We start from the raw sequence: 23,743 nt of genomic DNA on the forward strand, positions 1-23,743 counted from the left end.
GACTAGATGATCTCTAAGGCACCTTCCAACTCTATGATTCTATGACATTCTAATAAAGGACTGTTAACATTCCAATAATCAATAATTTATTTATTTTTTTAGTCTTACAAATGTGTTCCTCATTCGGAAGCTCTTCAGGTGCTGACATATTTCCCTCCCATGAGCAGTGACAGCCTTCCCAGTCATTAGGTGTTTGCTGTGACTAGCCATCCATTCCATAACACTGCTTGTATTTTAGCAAAACTCATCTAAAATGGACACCAAAGCTCCTTGGGTGTCATCTGAGCATCACATCAGTTAGAACATAGGGTTCTTTTTATTGTAAGGGTCATCAGGCCTTCCAGTTACACCAATTCAGTATTCGGTTGGAATTTTTGACATATGCTTGAAGGGCAAAATGTTCTGTGACTAGTATTGTTCTTTATCCTGCTTTGACAGAATACCCTATGGGCCCAGTTCACACATCACACTATCCCATGATTATTTTTTTAAGTGGGTTATTGTGAATGAGCTGCAAGCGGGAGTGACTAAACAAACCACTGATCTTCTGGTTTGTTGCTGGGTTATGACTCTGGCTTGTCAGGGGAGTGACAAGTCAAGAGTTCCTGGTTCGTGTGTCAAACTAAACAAATCACAGATGGAAAGCCTCGTTCACGATGACTTATAAATTAAAAGAACTGTGGGTTATCGTGATGAGCAAACCATGTATGTGCATGAATATGGAGGGATCATAGCTCAGGGATGAAGCATATGCTTTGCCCGCTGAAGAACTAGGGCTCAATCCCTGACATCTCCAAGTAAGAGGAAGGTAGCAAGTGATGGGAAAGATCTCTGCTAGAGACCTTGAAAAGCCAGTGCAAGTCACAGGACACAATACTGGGCAGTCTATCTGGCGATAAGGCATCCTTTTATGCTCCTAATGTGAACATAAAACACGGGGTATAATATTTAGGCTAGTACGTTTGACAACTTCAAGACCAGAAAGGTATTACATGCAGTTGTTTTCAAGGAAGAGGTCTGTACCCACCTTAATAAATAGTGGGATTCACAATTTCCTGGTTTGAGAACAAACTGAGCAAGCAGTTTCTTTTAAACTTTCTATCTGCAGCCGGAAAGGGCCAGAAAGTTAAGGGAGGAACTGCAACCAATAATAAAAAAAACCACTCCCAAAAGGCACGGGCAGTATATAACAAGGCCAGAAGAATAGCTAACACCTGTGCATGTACACAATCTCATGGAAGATAATTTTTCCTTCAGTCTGAAGTTACTGCATGGAAGCCGTGTGACAGTCTCGTGTCAAAATTGCGTTTTATTTAAAATTATACCAACAAGAATCCAACCCTTTACCGTCTGAGTTGACTGAGAATCTTAAATAAAAAAGTGCATAGAAAATAAACAGGTTTAGAAATTTGTACAAATATTTACATCCTCCTGGGTTTGATGTTTTTTTTTTTTTTCCTTTAAACAGAGAATCTAAGCGGGAGGGTCATGGGAGAACACAAAATTGAAAAGTACAAAATTAAAGAAAACGCTGTTCTCACCCTACAGAGGGGGAGAGGAAAAATCAGGACTGCAAAGCAGATGGGCACAAATTAGGGGTTCAGGGGAGTCACCCTTCCCACACTTGCCCCATATCTCTGCTTGTCATAATTTCAAGCCACAGATTCAAAAATGACAGGGCCACTGCCAAGAGCTTCTCCCTCTTCCCACGCAAAATGGGCATCACTGATGTTCCTTGGAGATGAGTCAGCGCCGCACCTCAAGGAACTGAGTCAGTCCTGCAGCAACCCACTTAGAAAGGTATGGTGAGGTTAAGCTCCATCTGTGCCACTTGGCATGATACCAGGGAGGGGCTGGGATAGGGTATGGATCTGAGAAATCCAGGTTAGGGGCACGTCTTTAGTTGAGGAAACGGCGGCAGCGCTTGGCCCCACAGTTGCACGGTAGCTTGCTGCCGGCATCCTCAATGGGGAACTTGTAGTCATAGGTGAGCTCCTCGCCGCGGAAGATTCGCCGCAGGGCAAAGATAACAATGTGTTTCTGGCCCTCGACGTGGATGACACGTGAGTAGCAGTTGGGCTCACAGGAGTGGTTGATGAAGCGGGCAGCATTTCCGTGCATTGTGGCGTCCACCACATCAAAATCATCAATGCGGAACATGTAGCAGCCAATGCCCTGCAAGGATAGAAAGAAGAGTTTGAAATGTCCCAGACATTCTAGGAAATGGTTTTGAGCACTTTTACGTCTCTATGGATGTATGGAAGGAGCTCCCCACTGGTGCCAACACAAAGGCAACCTTTTCGGTGCCAGGTTAAGACTACCTTCTACCCCCAGGCAGGTCTGTTTACTGAAATGGTTTTTAGCTATTTAAGGGCACAATCCTACCTGTAAAGGCAACTGCCTATCCAATGCAGGGCAGGAGAATCACGGAGGGGATCATGCATTTGCGGCTAGACAGCTGATTTCAGCTGTCTAGCTACAGGAGGTCGGAGTGGGGAAGGAGGCTGCCGGACGACACATAGGACACATTTCCGGAACACCCCGTTTTGGCCACTCTGCACTCCTCTTGCAAGCAAGGAGGATGGGGCTGTTCCACACTGCCTTCCGAGGCAGCGCGGAAGTGAGGGGAAGGTCAGATCTTCAGGAACTGACCTCGGAGTGCGGCCTCCAAGGTCGGTTCCTGGAAAACTACATATCCTACGGCCAATTAGCTGCTGACTAGCGACCAGAGGATTGCTCCCCTCTTTTTAAAAATTCTGTATGGTTTTTTTTTTAGTTTTCTTATAATGTCGTTTTATATAATGGTTTTATAATGCTGTAGGTTGTATTTTTTTGTGAATTGCTGTGAACTGCCCATAGAGCCTTGGCTATTGGACGATACAGAAATGAAATAAATAATACGTCATCGTCTCTGGACTGTTTTACCCATGTTGCTGGCTTTTATATTTGTTTATCATGTTCTGCTGCAGTTTTTATATGACTTATGTTAATATAATTGTTTCATTTCGTATTTTATGTTTTTAATTTGTATGCTGCTCAGAGAACTTTGGTTATTGGGCAGCTATAAGATGTAATAAATAAAATAAATAAACCCAATACAATCAATAAGTAAGAGCAAAGAGTAAAATGATCTGGGGACCTCAGCTCCTCCTCCAGCAAGCTCCCATGTCACTTCCCAAAACATGACCAGGCCCCTCCTTCCTTGATTGTCAGTACCTTGCTGTCATAGTACTTTTCACGCTTGTCTGTAAGCACTGAACGGATGACGATGCCTGAGTATTCAATCACCATCTCGCCTGCATCGATATTACGCTTGCAGAACAGACCCCGGCCGTGGATGGCCGATCTGGGATGGAAAGAAATTCACGCACATCAGGGTTAATGACAGGACAAGACATGGCAGGCCAGCCATAGATGAGCCAGGGGGTGCTCCTGGTTTCTGAGATCTATCCTGGAGCCAAGTATGGAGCAGGAAGTTGCCTCTTTAGGAAGCCTTGGGTGGTGGTTCAAGGACCCACACAAAGGAGGGACTGTGGCTCAGTGGTAGAGAACCTGCTCTGCATGCAGAAGGTCCCAGGTTCAATCCCTGGCATCTCCAGGTACGCCTAGGAAAGAATCCGGCCTGAAACCCTGCAGAGCTGCTGCCAGTCAGTGTTGACAATATTGGGCTAGATGGGCCAAGGGTCTGACTCAGTATAAGGGGGCTTCCTATGTTCCTATGACTCTGGACCCCGTTACCTATAGACGCCCACAGCCTCCTTGGAGGTTTTCTTTAGGTGCCGAAACCTCATGGCCATGGGTAGCTCCAGGCTGGTGGCTCGCCTAAAGGAGAAAAATGGGCCAGGTTAGACCGAGAAACTGGTGGCACAGGGCCAGGTTCAGGATTGGCTATTTGACAGTCAAAACAAACTCAAGAGAAGTTCTGGGATATATTCCCAGCAAGAATTGCAGGGACAAAAAACACATCATTTTTAGGATGGAGCTTGACAGTTTTAAAAGTAGTAACACAGAGAAAGAACAGAGTAGCAGAGCAGTACATCACACAACATGGGATCATAGAGTAATAATTCCTTCTGAGTGAAGAATTCCAGTATATCTCGTTGGTAGCATGAATGGTCTGTGAACTGCCTTTGGCCAATGTGATTTTGGACTATTTGTTGCCTGTATGAGTGGCTCTCTGATGCACACAAGGCCTGGTTTCACTGGGATCCCCTGACAGCCAAAGACATTATGCTATGCTGTGGAAAGCAGCTTATTGCCCTTTAATAAAGACCTGGTTAGAGGGACTGATAAGAAAACTGGCTACAAGGGAAGCATTGCTTTTTAATTAAACAGAAATGAGATCTTGGCAAGGAAATATGGACTCCCTTTTTGAGTCCTTTGGAGAAAATGAATCCCTTTCCAATCCCCTTTGCCCTTAGTCCAAACTCCAGCAAGGCTATTGTACTGATGTGATACAAGAGGGTGCATGGTTATTGAGAATCATGCAAACCTAAGACCCAGGGTGCAGAACCTCTTTCAGCCTGAAGGCCAACTTCTATTTTGGAGAAACTCTCCAGAGTTGCATTCCATTCGTAGGCGGGGCCAAAGGCAAAGGGGGCTGGGCCAAAATACCAACATATTGCAGAATGACGCTCTTCCCGCCAGTAACTAAGCCTTAGAAGAGACATTTCAACCTTTTAGAATTGGGGAAAAACTGCACAAATGCTGGGAAACCACCAAATGATTGGTGGTCCGGGGAAAAGGGAAGTGGCCAGCTGAGGAACTCTGGAGAGCCGGATTTGGCCCCCAGGCCTGAAATGCTGCACCCCATCCGAAGATCCATTGCCTGAAGAGGAGAGGGTGCCACTTTTTAAACCCTGCATGGCTCATATCCCATCAACTTCAAGTTACCATGAAGCCTCCAAATCCTGGATTTTCCCAGGCTATGTATACAAAGGGACAAAGAGTCAAGATGGACAATGTGGAGACTCCAACTCCAGAACCATGAAAGCCACGAGTGCCCTTCCTACCTGGTGGATTTGAGCTGCACTTCATCCTCCTCTTCATCATAGGGGCCTCCCTCAGGAAGGACCCGATGTTGGGATGCCAGGAAGTTGAACATGTCGAAGGTGCACTTCCTGGTGAAGAAGGAGAAGGCCATCCACTTTAGAACACAACTGGATCCCTGCCCATCCCTCTTTCAAACACTCTCTGTAACCTACATAGGCTCCTGCTTTCCCATCACCTTGCTGAAGGATCCCTTTCCACTGCAATGTTACCCCAAGCCAGGATGCGTCTTAGGACTAGAACTTTCCCACACTTTAACCAAGAGACGGTGTGGCCTTCACCACCTGCCGCCCAGCCCAAGATTGAAAACAAAAAAGCAAAGCCATTCTCCCACCTGACGTAGACTTCGGCTCGGGCGCAGCCGTGAGGGTTGAGGGGCAGCTCCTCCTCCTCGCCTTCGTGCTGGTGGTATCGGAACTTGTACTTGTGGCAGGCCTTGGCGCCATACAGCTGTTCCACCAGGAAGATGACGGCATCGTGATGCATCCCCAGCATGCGCACTCCATTCATTCCTGCCAGAAAAGTAGGTGCTGAAGATTCAGCACCCAGCCAAGCTGTCCTGCTTTCATACAAGAGACTCCAGTCCCACCCCAAAGCCTGGAAACAGAATCCAGAGATCCACTGGAGCAGTTTTCTTCTCTCCGCTCTACTAGCTGTTTTCGTCTGCAACTGAGAAGCCAGTAGAGGCTGGCCTGGGGATCATCAAGTGTCCCCAGCCCCTCTGCCACCAACAGTGCTTTCATTACCTGCGAAGGACAGGTGCTTCAGCCGGGCGTTGGTGCGGGCCTCCTGAACCTTCTCAATCACTGCTTTCCAGGCACCTGGATGTGGAGAGGGAACAGGTGATTGACTCCGAAAGAGTCAGATATCCAACTCCAAACACAAAAATCATCATCACTGGGGCAAAGGGAGATCCACAGTGCTGCTGCTGCTCTCCAGAGACCCTTTCAGGGGTCCCTGAGAAAGGCATAGCTCAGCCTTCCCCAATCTGGTGCCCTCCAGATGTTTTGGACTTCCACTCCCATCAGACCCAGCCAGCATAGCCAATGGCCAGGAGTGCTGGGACTTGTAATCCCAAAATTCTGGAAGGCACCAGGCTGGGGAAGGCTAGCATAGCATGATTACAGCTGGTACCCAAGAGAGAGAAAAGAACAGTCCCCCGGTATTGATGGAGTGTGTGTCACTCCTTCCACCAGAAGCACCACAGCAGACAATTGGGAGGTGACCGGACTGAAGGAATGCCACCGACGCTCGTCTCCTCCTCACCATCGATGCTGTCAGCCTGCACGTTGAAGCCGTCCTCGCTGGTGATCTCAAAGCACAGGTGGGGCTGTGTTTTGCGGGGCATTTCATTCTCTTTGTCCTCCTGGTTCAGGTTGTCCTCGTCTGAGCTGGTGAGATCCCCTGGGGGCAAAAAGAGCAGGGGGCCCAAAGCCTTGCAATTTCTGCTGTTTGGTTACTGGCTGTGCGAAGGGGCCTGATTTCAGGAAAAAGCAGCTGAACTACCAGTGATATGGAGAGGGGGTTCACTTTGGAGAAATGGGATCGAGCCATAGATACAGGAAGCCCATGGGAGACAACCATGTTGAGGCAGGAAGAGAAATGTAAAGGGGAACGCTCGATGACCTTTTAAGAGAGTAATGCTTGTACAAAACCCATGTCCTGCCTACAACAGGGAGTTGCAAAAATCAAATATCTCAAACCAGAGCCCTTAAGCTAGGGGAAAGATACCTTCTCAGGGCCAGGCCTCACTTAAGTTTCTGGACTCTGGTATGTGTACAATACACCCACACCCACATATGTAGATGTATGCCCCGCCAAATGTTAAGGTAGTCTGTATGCAGAATTAGGCACACACATCTCTAGAAGAAATTGGAAAGGACACCCTTTTTTTAAAAAAAAAAAGGTACCCCCCCTTTTTAAAGGGAAATGTGCTTTGTTTATTTATTATATCTGTATCCTGCCCTTTCTCCAAGGAACTCCAAGCTGCCTAGTCTTAATAAATAATCAAAAGGATTTCAGTCACATGATTGGACCGGACAGATAGAACAACCATTTTGGCAGTTTTAAAGGTGCAGAGGAAGTCCTATGAAAGACCTCAGGACCAATTACTTTTAATTTATTACAGTGACATTGTCACTCTTCAGTCAAAGAGCTCAGGGCAAGATACATAGTTCTTCCCCCCTCCTCACCAATTTTATCCACACAACAACCCTGTGAAATAGATTAGGCTGAGAGAGAACGATCAACCCAAAGTCATCCAGTAAGCTTCGTGTTTCAGTGGGGATTTGAACGCAGCTCTCACTGGTCCTAGCCCAACACTGTAGCCACTACACTGCACTGGTTCTCAATTCTACACGCACACCCTTTCACCCTGGAGAGGGCAAATATGGACATTTCATCCTTACCCCAGATAGGGCAGGTATGGACATTTTATCATGGCACATATGACCCAGGAGCCGGCCCATACCCTCCCAGCTTAACACTGACCACCCTATCTCCAACACGGAGGTGGGACAGGCAGAGATTCTAGTTACCTGCATATCTGTGCCAGACCGGTTCAAGTACCGGCTCCTGGTTCTGCTCTGGGGTTCCAGGATGGGAGTGCAATGCTATCAAGGAGGGGGAGTGCTCCATCGGAGACCTGCAGAGGCACAGAAGGGGAGGGTTGAGAGCCTGCGACAGGCAAGACCTGGGCTCCCAGGCCAGCCCCAAGCTGACACTCACAGCTCATTCTCGCCGACAGCACCTGCCTCCTCTTTGAGTGCATCCAGGTCTAGGACACCCTTCGTTGTGGGAGTCTTCATCCGCACCCTCCCAATGCTGCGGGACAAAACGGCCATGTTAAGGCACATGCAGAAACACAGAGCCACTCTGGCTACGGGACACAGCTGTGGGTGACACCAGAGGATATGAGAACAAAGCTGCTTTTGCAAGGAGGGAGCCAGTACAGAAGCTCACCATACACAGCCCAGAGTAGTCATTCTTGGCCTATCGTGGTTGCAAGAGACTAAGGTTAAAGACAGTAGTTGATTCAGAGCAGTCTTCCCTTATCTGCTGCCCTCCAGATGTGTTGGATTGCAATTCCCATCATTCCCAGCTGGCACGGCCAATCGCACGACGTTGGGGAAGGCTGCACTAGTGACAAAGCTGGATTCAGGAGAACACCTAAGCTGCAAATCTGATCCTTCATGGGCATGCAACCCCATCCAGAACGGGTTGAATGTCATCACCCCTACAGCACCCCATCTTATCAGGATTGAGCTTCGGTTTATTGGTCCTCATCCAGCCCATCAATGATTCCAGCCCATCCACAGCTTCACCAGACTCAGATGACAAGGAGAAAGAGAGCCAAGCATCATTGGCATACCGATGGCATTTCACTCCAAATCCTTAATTACTTTAACCAGTGGGGGACCCCATGGTGCAAATGCCAAGGGGTCAAGAAGAAGCCTCCCAAGACAATCCTCTGGAAGTAGGAGATGAACCACCATAGCACTGTATCTCCCACTCCTAATGCACAGAGCTAGTCCAGAAGTGTAGCATGGATGGTGGTAAAAACCACGGAGAAGTCAAGGAGAGCCCCAAGGTTTACACTCCCCTACCTTTCTCCTGGCAAAGGTCAACCATCAAAGCAACCAAAGCAATTTCTGTGCCATAAGCAGGCCTGAACCCAGACTGAAATATATCTAGATTGGCAACCACCAGCTCAAGCATCAGCTTCTTGCCTAAGAAGGGGTATTAGCAACTAGACAATAGTTATCTGGGTCCAAGGAAGCCTTTTTAAGGAACAGGGATGCCACTGCCTTCTTTGAAGCCTACAGGGATTGCCAGCTCTCTTAATGAGGCGTTAATTACTTCCAGGACCCAGGCAGTCAATCCCCTTTTGCTAGATGTAATTTGCCATGACAAGGAACAAGCACACAAGAGATTGGCCAGACTGTTCCGAGTGCCTTGCCTACATCCTCAGGCTGCAACAACTGGAACTCAAGTCCTTCAAATTGGACCAAATAATGCTCTACTAACATCCTTGACACTGTTACAAATGAGGCATCAAGGTCTGAGCAAGCAAGAGCAATGCTATCCCTGAAATGTCTAGCAAACTTGTCACAACAAGCAACTCCAAGGGAAGCTGGACCTCTTCCTGTTGTAACAAGCCTCAAACCACTCCAGAAAAGCTCTGTTGGATAACTTTCCCAGGGTGTAGTGGTGGCGGAGAAGTTTTGCTTCTTCTTTAGGCTCAATAATGAACTCTTATTTGTGCTCAACCGTGTCTGCCATAAGCCTGACACCACTTGCATTCTAGCTGTCTTCTAGCTTGTTCCTTTGCTCCCAGCTCCCTGGTATACCATGGAGCAAAACGGGCTCTACATTGCAGGAGAGGATGTCTGGGAATGATTTGTGTCAACTGCCTGCTCCATCTCACCATTCTACAGAGACACTAGGGCTTCAACAGGAGCACCAGTTGTGGCAACTAAAAACTTGCCAGGAGCATGTGATTGTGACAGTAGCCAGATCACAAGACATGCCAGGATTTATCCAGCAGAGGAGTGGACTGGAAATCTGGAAGCATAGACTTCATTGGTTTGCTGCAGTCCAATGGCATATTGGCAGTGGCGGGATATGCCAGTGGACCAGAAACGAGGAGGAGCTTTTTCGAGAATGCTCCACAGAAAACATGACATGGTCTCCTGAGTGTTATGGAGGGCAGCCGTCTTAAAGTGGCTCCTACTGAGCCTGAACTGCTGATCACAAGCCCCATGAGCTGCTGCCAACCACACACTCATTGCACAACCTCTGGCTCCAAGATCTGGCCAACCCATAGCTATCCTGGTGCCCCAATCCTTCAGATAACATTTACCCAAGAGGATGCCCCATGAGGCATTACACTTTGACCAGCAAGATCCTGCCTCCAGAAGATCAGCACGGTCAGGAGCAGCAAGAGGATCTTCTTAGCGCAGTGCAAAGTTTTACTCACAGAATCGTATGGAGGGGGGCTTGTAGGCCAAGGGTGGGCAGAAGGGAGATCTCCAGTTGTTTTTAACTCCCACTCCCAGTGTTCCTGACCACTGGCAATGCTGGCAGGGGCTTCTGCGAGTTCAAGTTCCAAACATCTGGAGACTGACCTTCTGCCCACCTCTGTTGTAAGCCATCCAGTCCAAAGTCTGGCTCAATGCAAGAAATCTAGAGCGAGGTTACCCCTAACAGATGGCTGTCCAGACTCTGCTTGAAATTCTCCGGGGGGGGGGGGGGGAGTCTACCCTTCTTCCCCATCCCAAGCCCATGCAATTGGTTCCATTGTTGAACTGCTCTGACCGTTAAAAAGTCTTGGCTCCCTATACCCCATCCCACCCCCAGAGTTTCCACAGGCTCTGCCTACATTCCACAGTGTTTTTTAAAAAAAATCATACACATATGGGGAGTGGCAGCTGGGCCCTCCTCAAGCCACACACACATGTACATTCCCTCTGCTGGTCTGCCAACAGCACTGCCCAATAAGCCAATGAAGAGTTCCAATCACAGTTAGTTGGGAATTTAAACCACAAAAGAATAATTTTAGAACAATGGGGGTTTGTTTTTGTGCTTAAAAATGAGCGCCGCATTATAAACATGGGAGGAACCGGGGGTGGGGCGGAGACACGACACACACAACCTGTACCTACCCAGAGCCCACTGTACTGCCCGAAATGCAATTATTAGCCACGTGGTCAGGAGTCATTGTGGGCGAAACAGGCAACGCCTCCTCCTCAGTAACCCCGTCCAGCTTCACCTTCTTGACAGGCATGTTTCCGACGAAGGTGGAGACTCTCTTGACACGGATGGCCGGCCGGGGACCAGGCAAGGACATCAAACCAGGAATGCTGAGCACCCCAGAATTCACTGCCATGGGCTGAAGGAGGCAGGTCTGTTGGAGCCCCAACGAGGGGGTCACCAGAGCTGGGGCCCCCAACGCCAACTGCCCACTGCCCACAGTCTGAGGAGAGGCGCCCATAACGTTCATCATGGGCACCATGCTGAGCACTGGGCCCCGGATGGTCCAGGTGGGCAACGGGTTAGGACCCAAGCCCAGGGGTGCCCGCAAAATGACCGTGCCGAGGCCGGGGGCGGCAGGTGGTGGCGCCGGACTAGGTTTGGCCTTGTAGCTAGAGGCCTGCTCCCCATCTTGAGTGTTCAACCCGCCGTCCTCACCCTGTACTTTCACACACACCTGCCCCAGCTTGTTCACGAGGATAATCCTGGAGCTGGGCTTTTGGCCCTCAGGGCCCAGCACCTTCACCTCGGGGGTACCTGGCAGCTGGGCGCAACCGAGGGTTAGAGCGGGGGCCAGCTCTGGAGCAGGGCTGGGCTGCGCCGACTCCGTGCCGTTGAGGCTGGCAGAGGTAGGGGGTGCCGGGGGAAGCGGCATCTGCCCGAGGCAGGAAGGAGGCAGTGGGGCCTTGCTCTCCGGCACGTCCATGTTCTTCAGCACAAAGTCCACGATGTCAGAAGGCAAGTCCTCGGGAGCAGGAGCGGGGCCCGCCAGCTCTCGCTCTCCCCTTGGCTCAGCCTGCTTGCCCTTGGCGGAAGGGTGACCCCCTGCTGCGTCGGCCTCGCTGTCAGTGCCGTCGTCGATGCCGTCCAGCTGGTTAATGTGGGGCAGGGGAAGGTCCAGTGGGTAAGGTGGCAGGGGCGGCTCCCGCGTCACCACCGTGCGTGGGAAGCGAAAGTAGCGGCCTGCCTCCCCTTCCTCCTCGCTCTCGCCATCCCCCAGCCCGTCCAACTGGGGCAGGCCCAGGCTGGGCGAGGGGGGCCCCGTCCGTGGCATCCCCAGCTCCTCCTCCTGGAAGGGCTCATCCAGGAGGCTGTCATCGAATTCCAGGTCAGAGACGTTGAGCTCAAACGCCAGCTCTGGTGGCACCGGCGGGGGAGAGGGAGGAGGGGGTGAGGTAGCTAGGGGCTGCTGCCCTTCGGTCCCGGCTGAGGTAGAAGGATGCCTGAAGCCGCTCCCAGCCGGGGGGTTGTCTGGGAGAGGTGGCATTGCCCTGAGAGAGGTGCTGGAGGGACTAGTCCTATTAGCCGTGGTTTGGGGCAGGAGGGGGGACCGGCGGGTGCGGGGGGCACTGCTAGGCGACAGGGGGCTGAGGCGTTGAGTGCGGCGTGGAGGGGGGAAGTCTGGGTCGCCCACAGTCAAGATGTGATGGGACATGGATGATGTGCTTCCTGCAGGAAGGAGGGGGTGGGGAGAAAAAGATAATAAGAATTAGAATATGTCGGGGGGGGGGAGAGAGAGAGAGAGAGAGAGAGAGAAAGATGGAAGTAGCTACATGGGGATCCCTTCTCACCAGAAGTCTTCAATGATTTATTTATGTATTCATACATACTACTTTTATACCACTAAGGAAACAATCCTGTCAAGATGGCCCTAAGCCTCCAAACTCGGAGGCTTACAGCCATCCAGTGCAGAGCGGAGGAGTGGCAGAGGCAATCTTTACCTCCACGCTCCCCCTGCTCTACATTTCAGCTAGACAGGCTTTTTCACCCATCTAGCTGGGGCTCCGCAGAGCGGGAGGTAAGGAGGCTGGGTAGGCCTGGGGATGCAGCGTAAGCCGGCCTCCCCAGTCCCCTCCCCTCCCCACCCACAGAACCATCCCTTTTCCCTCCTCTTCAAAGTCGCCTTTGCAACCTTGGAGAGGCAGCGGGCAATGATCTCTCCACGCAGGCCGCAAGGGGGAGGTGGCAGGGCGTTCAGATTCCTGGCTCTGAGGCTGGAGCGCTGTCTCCAACCTCAGATCCAGGAATCCAAACTATTCTATGCCCCGCCCCCTGACTCTGTCTATGCTCTCTTATATATAGGATATGCTCTCTTAATATCCCAAATTTCCCTCTTAATATCCTAAATTTCTAAGTGGTTCACAATACAAGGTTATGGATGCACCACCTCCTCTATTCCATCACTGCAGTTTACAACCTTGAGCGCCAGTTTTGATAGAAAGGCAGGTACCCGTCAAATAAAAAAAACAAAATAATAAACATTGTCCGCCAAAATGTCTCACACAAAACCTGCTGCAGATGTACGTATGTTTCATTATTGATTTATAGCAGTATTTATAGGCCACCTTTTAAGATGTAGTCCTATCAAGGCAGCTCACAACAATAAATAAAAACATAAAACACAACCTAGTTCAATAAAAAGGGAATTATAAAATTCCATTATAAAACATAGGTCTGTTTAAAAGAAAACCAACAACGAAAAAAGAGCATTCTTCAGCCCAGAACCATCAGGAAGCTTTCCTAGCGGCCAGCTTCAATGTGAAGAGCGGTCACACTGAATCAGAACAAAGGCCTGTATTTAGTCCAGCATCCTGTTTCCCCATGCTGATGGGAAGCCCCACAAGCAGGGCATGAGTGCAATAGCCCCCTCCTGTGGGTGTTGCCCAGAGACCAGTATTTATGAACGGAATCCCCCTCTTCCATGAATCCATCTAATCCCCTTTGACAAGGATCTAAGATAGGGATCCATCCATTTAATTAGACTCTGTGTGGGGAAGTACTTCCCTTTTGTCTACCCTGAATTTGCTCTTAATCCAATCCATTGGCTGCGTCTGCACATAACATTAAGCCATAGCTTATGTTCATTGTGGTTTGTTGCTTTAGCCATAAACTGTCTTGCAAATGAGCAAACAAACAAATGGTGGGAAACAGGATCCTGGACTCAATAGATAATCTCTGGCATGATCCCATAGGGTTCCTCTTCCGTTCACTTCCTGCACACCACGCATAATTTTTAAAATTGTTATCATGCTCTCCCCTCACTTATTCTGTCAACTGTTCACTGCTGGGTCATAAGGAATCCCTTTTTCTGGTCAGCAGTTAAGTTTTGTTAGAGGTCGACTTTAAAAAGGCATGGGGGGCAGGGTTACATGCCAAGACTACAACCCCATTCTCCCCTCTCCCCACATCTCCTAATGTGGGGAGAGGAGAGAATGGGAAAATATCCCTTACTTCTCAGGAATATCCCTCCCTCGAGCTGTTACTTTTCCATTAACCCTCTTTTACCCCAGGAGTCGGGCAGACTTGGGGACTTGGCTTTGGCCCCGGAGCATCCTGTGGCTGACCTCCATTTCAGACTCTGTGTGCCACACACCCCGCAGGTGTCCACTTGAAGGTACTCACCAGGAGAAGGCAGTGGGCGAGATGACACCCCACTGATGGGGCGCCGGGTCGGGGAGTAGTTGGGCACTTTGATGCGAGCCCCAGAGAGAGATTTGGGCTTCGAGGCAGCCAGCTCTGGAGGTGGCAGAGGCCCTGGGTTCTGTGCAGGAGAGTGACGCTCCAGGGGCAGCAGGGGAGGGGGCGGATCCTGAAGGTGCTTATCTCCGAGGTTAGGATCTGAAAACAGCAGTTAATGCGTCAGAGACAGAACATGGCCTGCAACCCCCATCATCAAGAAAGGAGGAAATGGAGGAAGCTGCCTGATACCAGGTCAGGCCATTTGTCCTTCTAGTCCAGTGGGGGACAACTAGAGGCCCTCCAGATGTTTCGGCCTATAAAACATCAGCCCTTGCCAGTAGAGCCAATGGTGAGGGATGATGGGCATTGTAGGCCAAACATTTGGAGGTGTACAAGCTGCCCAGCCTGATCTAGTCCATTATTGCAGCCTCCCCCAACCTGGTGCCCTCCAAATGTGTTGGACTACAGCTCCCCTGCTGGCTGGGGCATCCTGGGAGCTGTAGTCCAACACATCTGGAGGGCACCAGGTTGGGGGAGGCTGCAATACTGTCGATCTCTAACTAGCACTGGCTCTCCAGGGTCTCAGACAAGGAGGTCTTTCCCCATCCATCATGACTAACACTGGATGCGCCCAATCTCAGAAGCTAAGCCAGGTCAGCCCTGGTTAGTACTTGGATGAGAGACTGCCTGGGAATCAGGCTTCCTGCACTGAGCAGGGGGTTGGACTCGATGGTCTTGTAGGCCCCTTCCAGCCCTATGATTCTATGACCACACCTGCTCCACAGCCCTTTTAATTGGGACTGAACCGAAGGTCGTCTGCACGGAAGGCACGTGCTCTACTACTGAGCTGTAGTCCCTGCCCTGAATCACAGGACAACTGTTTTAACACTAAGAGAAATTCCTAGAGGCAGCAGGACAAACAAATGTTACCCATCAACCTCATCCACAAAGCCCCCCAAATTCTCCAGCAGGCAAAGTAGAATCCCATGACATGTAAACATTACGCAAACTCAAACGAATGTACACTGGCTTCATTATGCATCACTGCTTCTGCAAGTTATGAGGAAGAGGCAAGGAGCGGAGCAGGTCACTAAAGCCCCACTCCCTGGCCACTGGAAACCCTGCTTAGCCCCTCCCACCCTACTCCGCCTTTTGAGTTTTCACCACGCATCACCCACACAATTCAAGCATGTCTTTCCAGTCATAAGGGCTAGAATTATTACGAATATTGTACCAACAACGTGTGTGGCACGTTACAGAGCATAAGAGGACAGTTCCTGCCCAGAGGATGTTACAGTATATAGAAATTCACTTCTCGGTCACGCACACACACAAAAACACACAGCTAAATTCTACTCTCAGGATTAAATTTTTTATGTGGTAACACAGTACCCTAAACTTGAGTAGGGAAAGGTGGCTGGCTGGTAATCTACTGACCAGAAAAGGATTGGAATTTGACGTGAATGGGGTATCTTATTATTAAGTCGCTGAACATGAATGGTCTAGTGAATTGTTTAACGGGAGTATAATGTTGATATTGTTGGTACCAGATAATGTTTCCTGACTTATCGGTATGTCTTGTGCTTATTTAAATTGTAGACATATTTTAAATGAACTGTAATTGAGTAAATATTGTATTATAAATATGGCAATTGCATTTGGTTTTGTTTGCATGGACCGCTTTGAGTGCAATGTGTTGTGGAAAATGCAGTATACAAATAAATGGAATGTGGCCACGATTATGAAGCAGTGGTTACTTGCCCTGGGTAAGTCGATAACTGCTAAACTGGCCTAAAAGGTTTGGTGATCTCCCTACATGGCAAGTCTACAAAACAATCCCCCACCCCCACCCCGCAATACCAGGTGACCTAGAGAATTTAGCATCCTAGTCACCTCACAGCATTTCCACACTAGATGGAGGAGGGATGAGATGACGCTATCTAAAACCAGACCTCATTAAAAGTCCCAGACCAGACTCACCTGCAGGGGCGGCAGGGCTGTGCACGATTGTGTGGTTCTCTTCCTGCACTCCCAATGCATCCGGCTCCTCTTGGCTCAGCTTTGGCCGGTACTCCAGGATGCGGCATTTATACCAGCACCACTTGCGGGCGTCCACTGTGCTCCAATAAATCCGAGAACACCTGGGGGAGTGGGGGAGACAAACAACATTGGCCTGTGAGAATATCCTCTTGGCAGTTCTGTAGTCATTTGCTCTAAGCAGCCTGAGAGCTAGGAAACATGCCCTCATCTGAGAGAGCAAATGGCTAGGCAGTAGTGCATGGAAATCAGGGGTGCAGAACCTCAGCCCTGTGGGCCAAATCCAGCCAGCCCAGGTTCCCTAAATGGTCACATGCCCTTTTCTTCTGGCCCCAACCTCTCCCTGGACAGCTGATCATTTGGTGGTTTCTCAGCTTTTGCACCTTTTTTTCACCCTTCCAAAAGGTTGAAATGCCTCTCGTAATGTTTAGTTACTGGCAGTAAAGGTGTTAAGCTAAAATACGTTGGCATTTCCTGTAGTTTTGGCCCTGCCCCATTTTACCTTTGACACCTGGAATGCAGCCAAGAGCTTCTCTGAAACGGAACTTGGCCCTTGAGCTGAAAGAGGTTCAACACCACTGTTTTAGATGGTGTGCTGCCCTGGAGCAAAGTGCCTTCCTTGCCAGCCAGTTATCATGGATGAGGCAGCATCTCCGTAACAGATACTAAGCCCTGGCTCCACTGTTTGCAAAAACGATTTGTTCGTGTTCGACACGTCTCAGTGGATAGAAAGATTCCCGCAACTTCAGAAAAGTAACTCTGATCATTTCCACCGCCTGCCTGAACACTGCTGAGCAATGGTGGACCAGCAAGGCCCACAGCTCCACAGCCAAGCCACTGGGCTACGTTTTAGTTCTCTTTGCCAGATGGAATGCATGGGGAAAATGTCAAAGAAAGCAAGCATTAGGAGAGAGGAATGAAAAGGGACACAACCAGGAAAGTATTCTGAGGTCGGGTAAAGAGCGAAGTGTCTTCACCCACCACAGTGGCTAATTACACAGCAGGGTACTGGTATAATACGAACGACTGCCAACCCTCCCGTGAATACCATGCACGCAGAAGTGGTAGTAGACATTTTGGCACCAACGCCCTGTGATAGAGACATGCCCGCACTCAGAAAGAAATGCAGGTGGCATCTGCTGAAGAACAGGTTTCCCCAGGGCAACGACAGATGCTCATATGGATCTGTTGCTTTTCAAATAGAGGAGGCTTCTTCACAGTCTGGCAAAGTTCAGCAACGTTAAAAGGGAGTGAAGGTGATAAAGAGATTTTGAGAGGGAAGAGGAAAGGAAAGAGACAGACAGGTATTTCTTGGCTCTGTGTAATCAGGTTGTCATGGGGCTTTTAAAAAAAATCTGCAGGGCGGCTGATGAAGCCAAGACCAATCCATCCTTCTGCATGGATACTGACAGCTGGGAAACATGTTAGCTCCATAGAACAGGGGTGGGGAACCTGTGACCTTTTAGATGTTGTTGGACTCCAAAAAAGTGGCAACGTCTTAATTGGTATTAAGCACTTTAAAAACATGCACTATTTCATTCACTCCTTATGCTTGCTTGGTAGGTCATGTGTCAGCCTTGCTTTTCCATACAGAGAAACAGAGGCCAAGGACTGTTTCCCACCCACACGTGACATTTTTAGGTGATTTCCCGAAGACTCATTTGCATCTAAACACATCACGCATGAATGCAATGAACGTGAATTTGCAAATAGGTATCACGCAGGAAAAAACCAAGGAGCCAGGATTGATTGCTGTTCCCTGGCGAACGTATGCTTAGTGGGGACTGTGTGAACTGCCCTAAGACAGCAGCTTGTTAAAAGGCCCCTCGGTGAATCTGAGGTTAGGATCTGACACCTGAGCCTTTTTCACATCTCTGCCCATGGAAAGGGCAGTGGGATCACCTTCCGTGTGTTGAGGATGCCTGGATTTTGACTGTGCGGAAAAGACTCAGGGTCACTCAACTTCAGCACCTAATACAACATACAATATTAGTATTTGCTTACTGAATAAAACCTGCAGCTTAGTTGGAACGTGATCTGGCTTTGCAAGATCGTAATGTAAGAAGAGCCATGCTGGATCAGACCAAAGGTCCATTTAGTCTGACGTTTTGTTCACAAAGTGGCCAACCAAGTGCCTGTTGGCCTACTTGGAAACCCCCAAGTAGGACATGGGCCCAACAGCACCCTCCCGCTCATATTCCCCACTGACTAGTATACAGCATCTCATACCTGAGGAAACATATAGACATCATGACCAGTAGTCACCTAATCTTCCATGAATTTGCCTAGTCCCCTTTTAAAGCCATCCAAATTGGTGGTCATCACCATCTTGTGATAGCGAATTCTATACTTTAACTATGCACTCTGTGAAGGACTTCCTTTAATCTGTCCTGAAGCTCCCACCAATCAGCTTCATGGGATCATCCCACTAGGTGGGATTATGATTATGTATTATGAGAGAGGGAGAAAAATATCTCCCTATCCACTTTCTCTAAACCATGTCTAATTGTGTGCACCTCTATCATGTCTCCCCTTATTTATCTTACCATGGCTCCAGAGGAAAGCTCCTCCTCATTAATCTTTGTAAACCGCCCAGACAGCTTTGGCTATTGGGTGCTACAGAAATGTAATGAAGAAGAAGAAGAAGAAGAAGAAGAAGAAGAAGCAGCAGCAGCAGCAGCAGCACCACCACCACCACCGCCACCGCCGCCACCAGCTCCACCTAGGGACTGGGTCTCACCCTTCAACTTGAACAAATCAGAGTTAAAGGAACGGTTGTAAATGCTTTCAAGGACTCCCCAAAATAGCAAAAGAATTTTGAAGTAGCCTGGTACAGAAGGAGTTAAGCAGTTCCACCCACACACTCTCTGGACATTCTTGCCAAATGCCATCCCACATGCATATACCCGCCCCCCCCAATCCTGGCTCGCCTGGTGAAAATCCCCCATGACAATACTACATGATAATTTTTGCCACAGAAATGGGCAACAGGCTACAGCATCTTTGAAGTGAGTACTCACTGGTAGCCTACAGGGAAGAGGCGTCCTTCGCACTCTGACAAATCCGTCAGCATCCCCAAACTGTCAATCTTCATAGAGCCTGAAAGTGGAAACAGAGTGAGCAGAGGTGTTCCTGCTGAGGCCAACAGGGAGGTAACTGCATCAGACGGTGTATTTGGGGTGTCATTAAAGATGGCAGAGCAGGAGAGAAACAGATGTGTTTCACCATTCCATTGGGGAGTTCTGCTGTGGAAGCCTCTGTTTCAATGGGGTTTGTCTGTGAGAATGTGCCAGTGGATGGTGTCTCATGAGTATTACTGTGTACGGTGGTGGGGAAAGAGTCATTTGGATTTTCTGCCTTGGGAAACTAAATCTCTTTGCTAGACCTGTTGGCAGCTGTTACAGAATGTTTATGAACATAGGAAGCTGCCTCACAGATTCAAACTATTGGTCCATCTACCTTAGTATTGTCTACACCAGCCTTCCCAAACCCAGTGCCCTCCCAGCATCCCCGATGCTGGCTGAGGGACGCTGGGATCTGTTGTCCAACACATCTGGAGACTCCCAGGTTGGGGAAAGCTGGTCTACCGACTGGCAGTGGCTCTCCAAGGTCTGAGGCAGGGGACTTCCTCAGCATTACCTGGAAATGCCAGGGAGTGAATGTAGGATGCCCTGCTTGCAAATCGGGGGCCCTACCACTGAGCTACAGCCCTGGCTCGAAAAAGAACATAAGAAGCTGTCTTCTGTTGGTGGAGGCTGGTGGCTCCAATGTCAGTGGGGCAGTGAATCCACTCTGGGTTTCCGTCAGAACCAGTCAGAACTCTAAAGGATCTGGACCCTTGGACAGCTCCTTTAGAGTTCTGATGGAAACTCATAGCAGATTCACCGCCCCACTGACAGCAGAGCCACCAGCCTCCACTACTTCTACTAAGTCAACTCAATTCGTCTGTCTAGCTCAGTGCTGCCTACACCGATTGGCAACAGCTCTCTAGGGTTTCTTCATCTCATCTGGGCCTGTTTAGCCTTGAGAAGAGAAGACTGAGGGGAGGTAGGATAGCGCTCTTCAAGGCTGTCTTGAAAGGCTGTCACGGAGAGGAAAACCAGGATTTCTTCTCGATCATCCCAGAACGCACAACACGGAATAACGGGCTCAAGTTACAGGAAGCCATAGTCTAGCTGAACATCAGGAAAAACTTCCTGACTGTGAGAGCAATATGACAATGGAACCAATTACCTAGGGAGGTAGTGGGTTCTCCCACACTGGAGGCATTCAAGACGAGGCTGGACAGCCATCTGTCGGGGATGCTCTCACTTGGGTTCCTGCACTGAGCAGGAGGTTGGACCCGATAGTCTTATAGGCCCCTCCCAGCCCTACTATTCTATGATTCTATTTGGAGATTCCAGGGTTTAACCCCAGGACCTTTTGCATAGAAAGCATGTGTTCTACTGCTGAGCCACAGCCATGGCCCATTCATGAGCCACGTGACTCAGGCAGTGGATTGGAAGGGATGGCAGATTCCACACACAGCCATTTGCGGGCCAAAGGGTCACCTGCCACATTTGCCTGGCTGGCTGCGGTGACGGCTGCCTGTGTGCCCATGCACAGCCGCCACCACTTGCTGCTGTGCCAGGTCCAACACTTTCTACCTCAGAGTGAAGCACTGTGGGTGAGGCGGCCACAGGGACTGTGTGCGTTGCCATCGCATTTTGGTAGCAAGCAACTGCTTTTCTCACACCACCTTGACCCCCACTGCAACCCACCCAAGCAATTACCTATCATCATGTTGACTGTGTCCGGCTCCAGGCCCACCATGAATTTCCTCTTAAAGCTGATGCCCTCAAAGTCAACATAGACGCGGCGCAAGACGTCGAAGCCATCTTCAGCGACTATCACCTAACGGGAAGGTAACAGGGCTAAGCACTTCACTCATAGCAGCCACCAGACCCTCTAGCTTTCAAAGACAAACCTCTGCGAAAGCTGTTTGCAGATCAAAACTAGAGGGGGAAGGGAGAACGAGTCATAGCTCCAGCTCCCAAGATGCCAGGCCTAATACACTGTCCCAGCCATGATCCACTCATCCCGACGTTATCATCCCCTCGTGAACACAGTCCCTTACCGTCCCATCCAGGAGGTCAACGTGCTTCTGGCAGAAGACTTTCTTGTCATCCTGGAAGGTGCAGTGGCGGAGGCGGGCACACATGAAGTGGTAGTTGCTGAGGCAGGCAGAGAGACAGCAGCCGACAGTGGCACCTGTGCGTTGACAGTGTTCGCAGCGCTAAAGAGAGCAGACGGGCATGTCAAGAGCATGACGACGATGCCACTACACCAGAATGATGAATGATTGCAGGTTACTGTACTGCAGTAAGCAAAGATGCCAATCAGAGAGCCGCAACTTCCCCGAGAAACAAATCCATTAGTCTGTACTGATTCAGTAGTTACCTAATCAAGATGAACCTTTTGTGGCATGTGATCACATGCGTGCGGACACACACACACTCACACACTGAGCTGTGTATCCCTAAAACAAGCCATGGGTTATTTATTTATTTCATTTATCCCTCCATTTTTCCTCCAAGGAACCCAAGATGGCTTTCATGGTCCTTCTCTCCATATTATCTTCACAACAACCCTGTGAGGTAGGTTAGGCTGAGAGTCAGTGACTGGCCCAAAGTCACTCAGTGAGCTTCATGGCTGAGTAGGAACTAGAACCCGGATCTCCTGAGTCCTAGTCCAACACCCTAACCACTATGCCACACTGGCTCTGGTTATCTAACCCTCTAACAACCCTGGCCGCCTGGGTTTGCACAACATGACAACCCACAGCAAGCCAGGCACCTATGGGTGCCATGCAAAAATGGTGCCCATGGTTGCTATGCACAACGCAACAGGCCTGGTGGTTAAATTAACCCATGGTGGGGTGTTGTGCGAACCAGGTCAGAGACTTCTTGTCTCTGTCAAATACTCCATTCCTTCCTTTCTTTTGCTCATTACCAAGCTCAGCCTACAAGCTGATGCAATCAGCCATGGAAAGCCGCTATGCCTACACTGTAGTCTGCTTAAATTTCTAGTTGCTGTGGGATTATGAACCTTAACAAGCATTGCTCTCAGCACAGGAAATACTCTGAATACTTTTTTCAGTGCCATCCCACAGGAAGAACGCTTTGTTCCGGTTTATTTTTTTAGAAATTCAAGCTGAGGTTCTGGATAGGAAGCTCATCCAGGGGACAGAGGCTCCAACTCCACATTTGAGACTGGACAGCTGCACAACCATGTCTGCAGGGCAACACACATGCCATGCTTCAGGTACCAGATTTTTAAATTATTATTACTTCATTATTGTGCAAGGACATTCAAGTATTGTTTAACTATATTCCCATGGTTTGGAAGCTATCCCTCGGCCAGTGGCAGTGGACTATGCAAGCTCTCATGGTGGCCAAGAGACTCAGGCTCAAGGATGGAAGGACAAAGTATCTCCCTCAGTCGTGCAGTGGTCTGAAGACCTCGCAACATGGCCTCTTTTGAGAGAATACATTACTGGCAACAGCTCTGCCTCAACAAGCATTCTGACATTTGGCCACCTCAATCTATATGACTGACTTGGAACAGAGTGTTATTGTTATCATTATTATTTTAATGTGTTTTTAAAAGTTATTTTGCAATTATTTTTATTGTATGTTATGTTCTGTCTCTGCTTTGTATTTCATACGAGTGTGAGTAGATATATTTGAAAAAATTGTAAAAGTTAAATAAAAATTGTGAAATGTAGTATGGGATTTAATAACTGGAGCAGAATTCAGCACACCCAGAACCTCAGCAATCCAAAGGGTTTGAGCCCTTACAACTGCAAAAGCTAGCTTAAAATATGGGCAGCATCTGTTGAAGCCACAGTGGAGCTCAGCAGGACCTTCCCATAGTCAGGGTGGGCTAGTTTAGTGCTCTACCACAGTGTCTTTTGGGTGCCAGGTTTTCATAATCCTGCCTCTCCACTATGTATGCTGGAAAGAAGATTTTTCAACGCAGTTACAGCAGCCAGTAGGGAGGACTTAGCCCTGCCCCCTCCCGACGTACTTGGCAGAGCTGAACAGAGAGACCCTACTCACCATTTGCCTGCCCCGGGCCACAGCAGCATGCACGTTCTTCAGGGAGCCATCGTTCTCCTCAAAGACCTCGGCTGACCAGATGGCACAGTTGACGTGCGTCCACTCATTCTGGCCGATGTACAGCAGCCTCCCTGCATCCTGGAGGGTACAGTAAAGCATTCGTGATAAGAGGGAGCGGGGGAAGGACCTACCCATCATGAGGGGATCTGCGTGGGATGCAAATGGTCACCTCCCTGAGGCTGGCCCTGTTCAAACTCTCTATTTAATTTACCTTCCTCAAGTCCAAAAGCACAAAGGTCAGAAACTTTGTAATTTCCAGCTTCCTCCCATGCCTCTCTCCCTATCCT

The 23,743-nt window shown here is 49.2% G+C and overlaps 1 protein-coding gene across 3 annotated transcripts in view; it reads right to left on the minus strand.

Moving 5' to 3' along the window:
• Positions 1–1,420: 1,420 nt before the first annotated feature.
• Positions 1,421–23,743, minus strand: part of KMT2B (lysine methyltransferase 2B) — a 77,659-nt gene continuing 55,336 nt past the window's right edge. For all 3 annotated transcript variants that reach the window (XM_084815472.1, XM_084815474.1, XM_084815475.1), the window contains 16 exons: positions 23,397–23,534; positions 21,413–21,571; positions 21,069–21,189; positions 19,317–19,395; positions 16,240–16,400; positions 14,203–14,418; positions 10,713–12,249; positions 7,777–7,872; positions 7,587–7,693; positions 6,316–6,453; positions 5,796–5,870; positions 5,384–5,561; positions 5,013–5,120; positions 3,739–3,822; positions 3,217–3,346; positions 1,421–2,175 (listed from right to left, as the gene is read on the minus strand). In XM_084815472.1, the coding sequence (XP_084671598.1) occupies positions 1,900–2,175; positions 3,217–3,346; positions 3,739–3,822; positions 5,013–5,120; positions 5,384–5,561; positions 5,796–5,870; positions 6,316–6,453; positions 7,587–7,693; positions 7,777–7,872; positions 10,713–12,249; positions 14,203–14,418; positions 16,240–16,400; positions 19,317–19,395; positions 21,069–21,189; positions 21,413–21,571; positions 23,397–23,534 (3,603 nt within the window). In that variant the 3' untranslated portion in view covers positions 1,421–1,899. The remainder of the gene's footprint in view (positions 2,176–3,216; positions 3,347–3,738; positions 3,823–5,012; positions 5,121–5,383; positions 5,562–5,795; positions 5,871–6,315; positions 6,454–7,586; positions 7,694–7,776; positions 7,873–10,712; positions 12,250–14,202; positions 14,419–16,239; positions 16,401–19,316; positions 19,396–21,068; positions 21,190–21,412; positions 21,572–23,396; positions 23,535–23,743) is intronic.

The sequence above is a fragment of the Heloderma suspectum genome, chromosome 10, assembly GCF_057233095.1.
Source record: "Heloderma suspectum isolate Gila_16-S chromosome 10, 16-S_ref, whole genome shotgun sequence".
NCBI lineage: Eukaryota > Metazoa > Chordata > Lepidosauria > Squamata > Helodermatidae > Heloderma > Heloderma suspectum.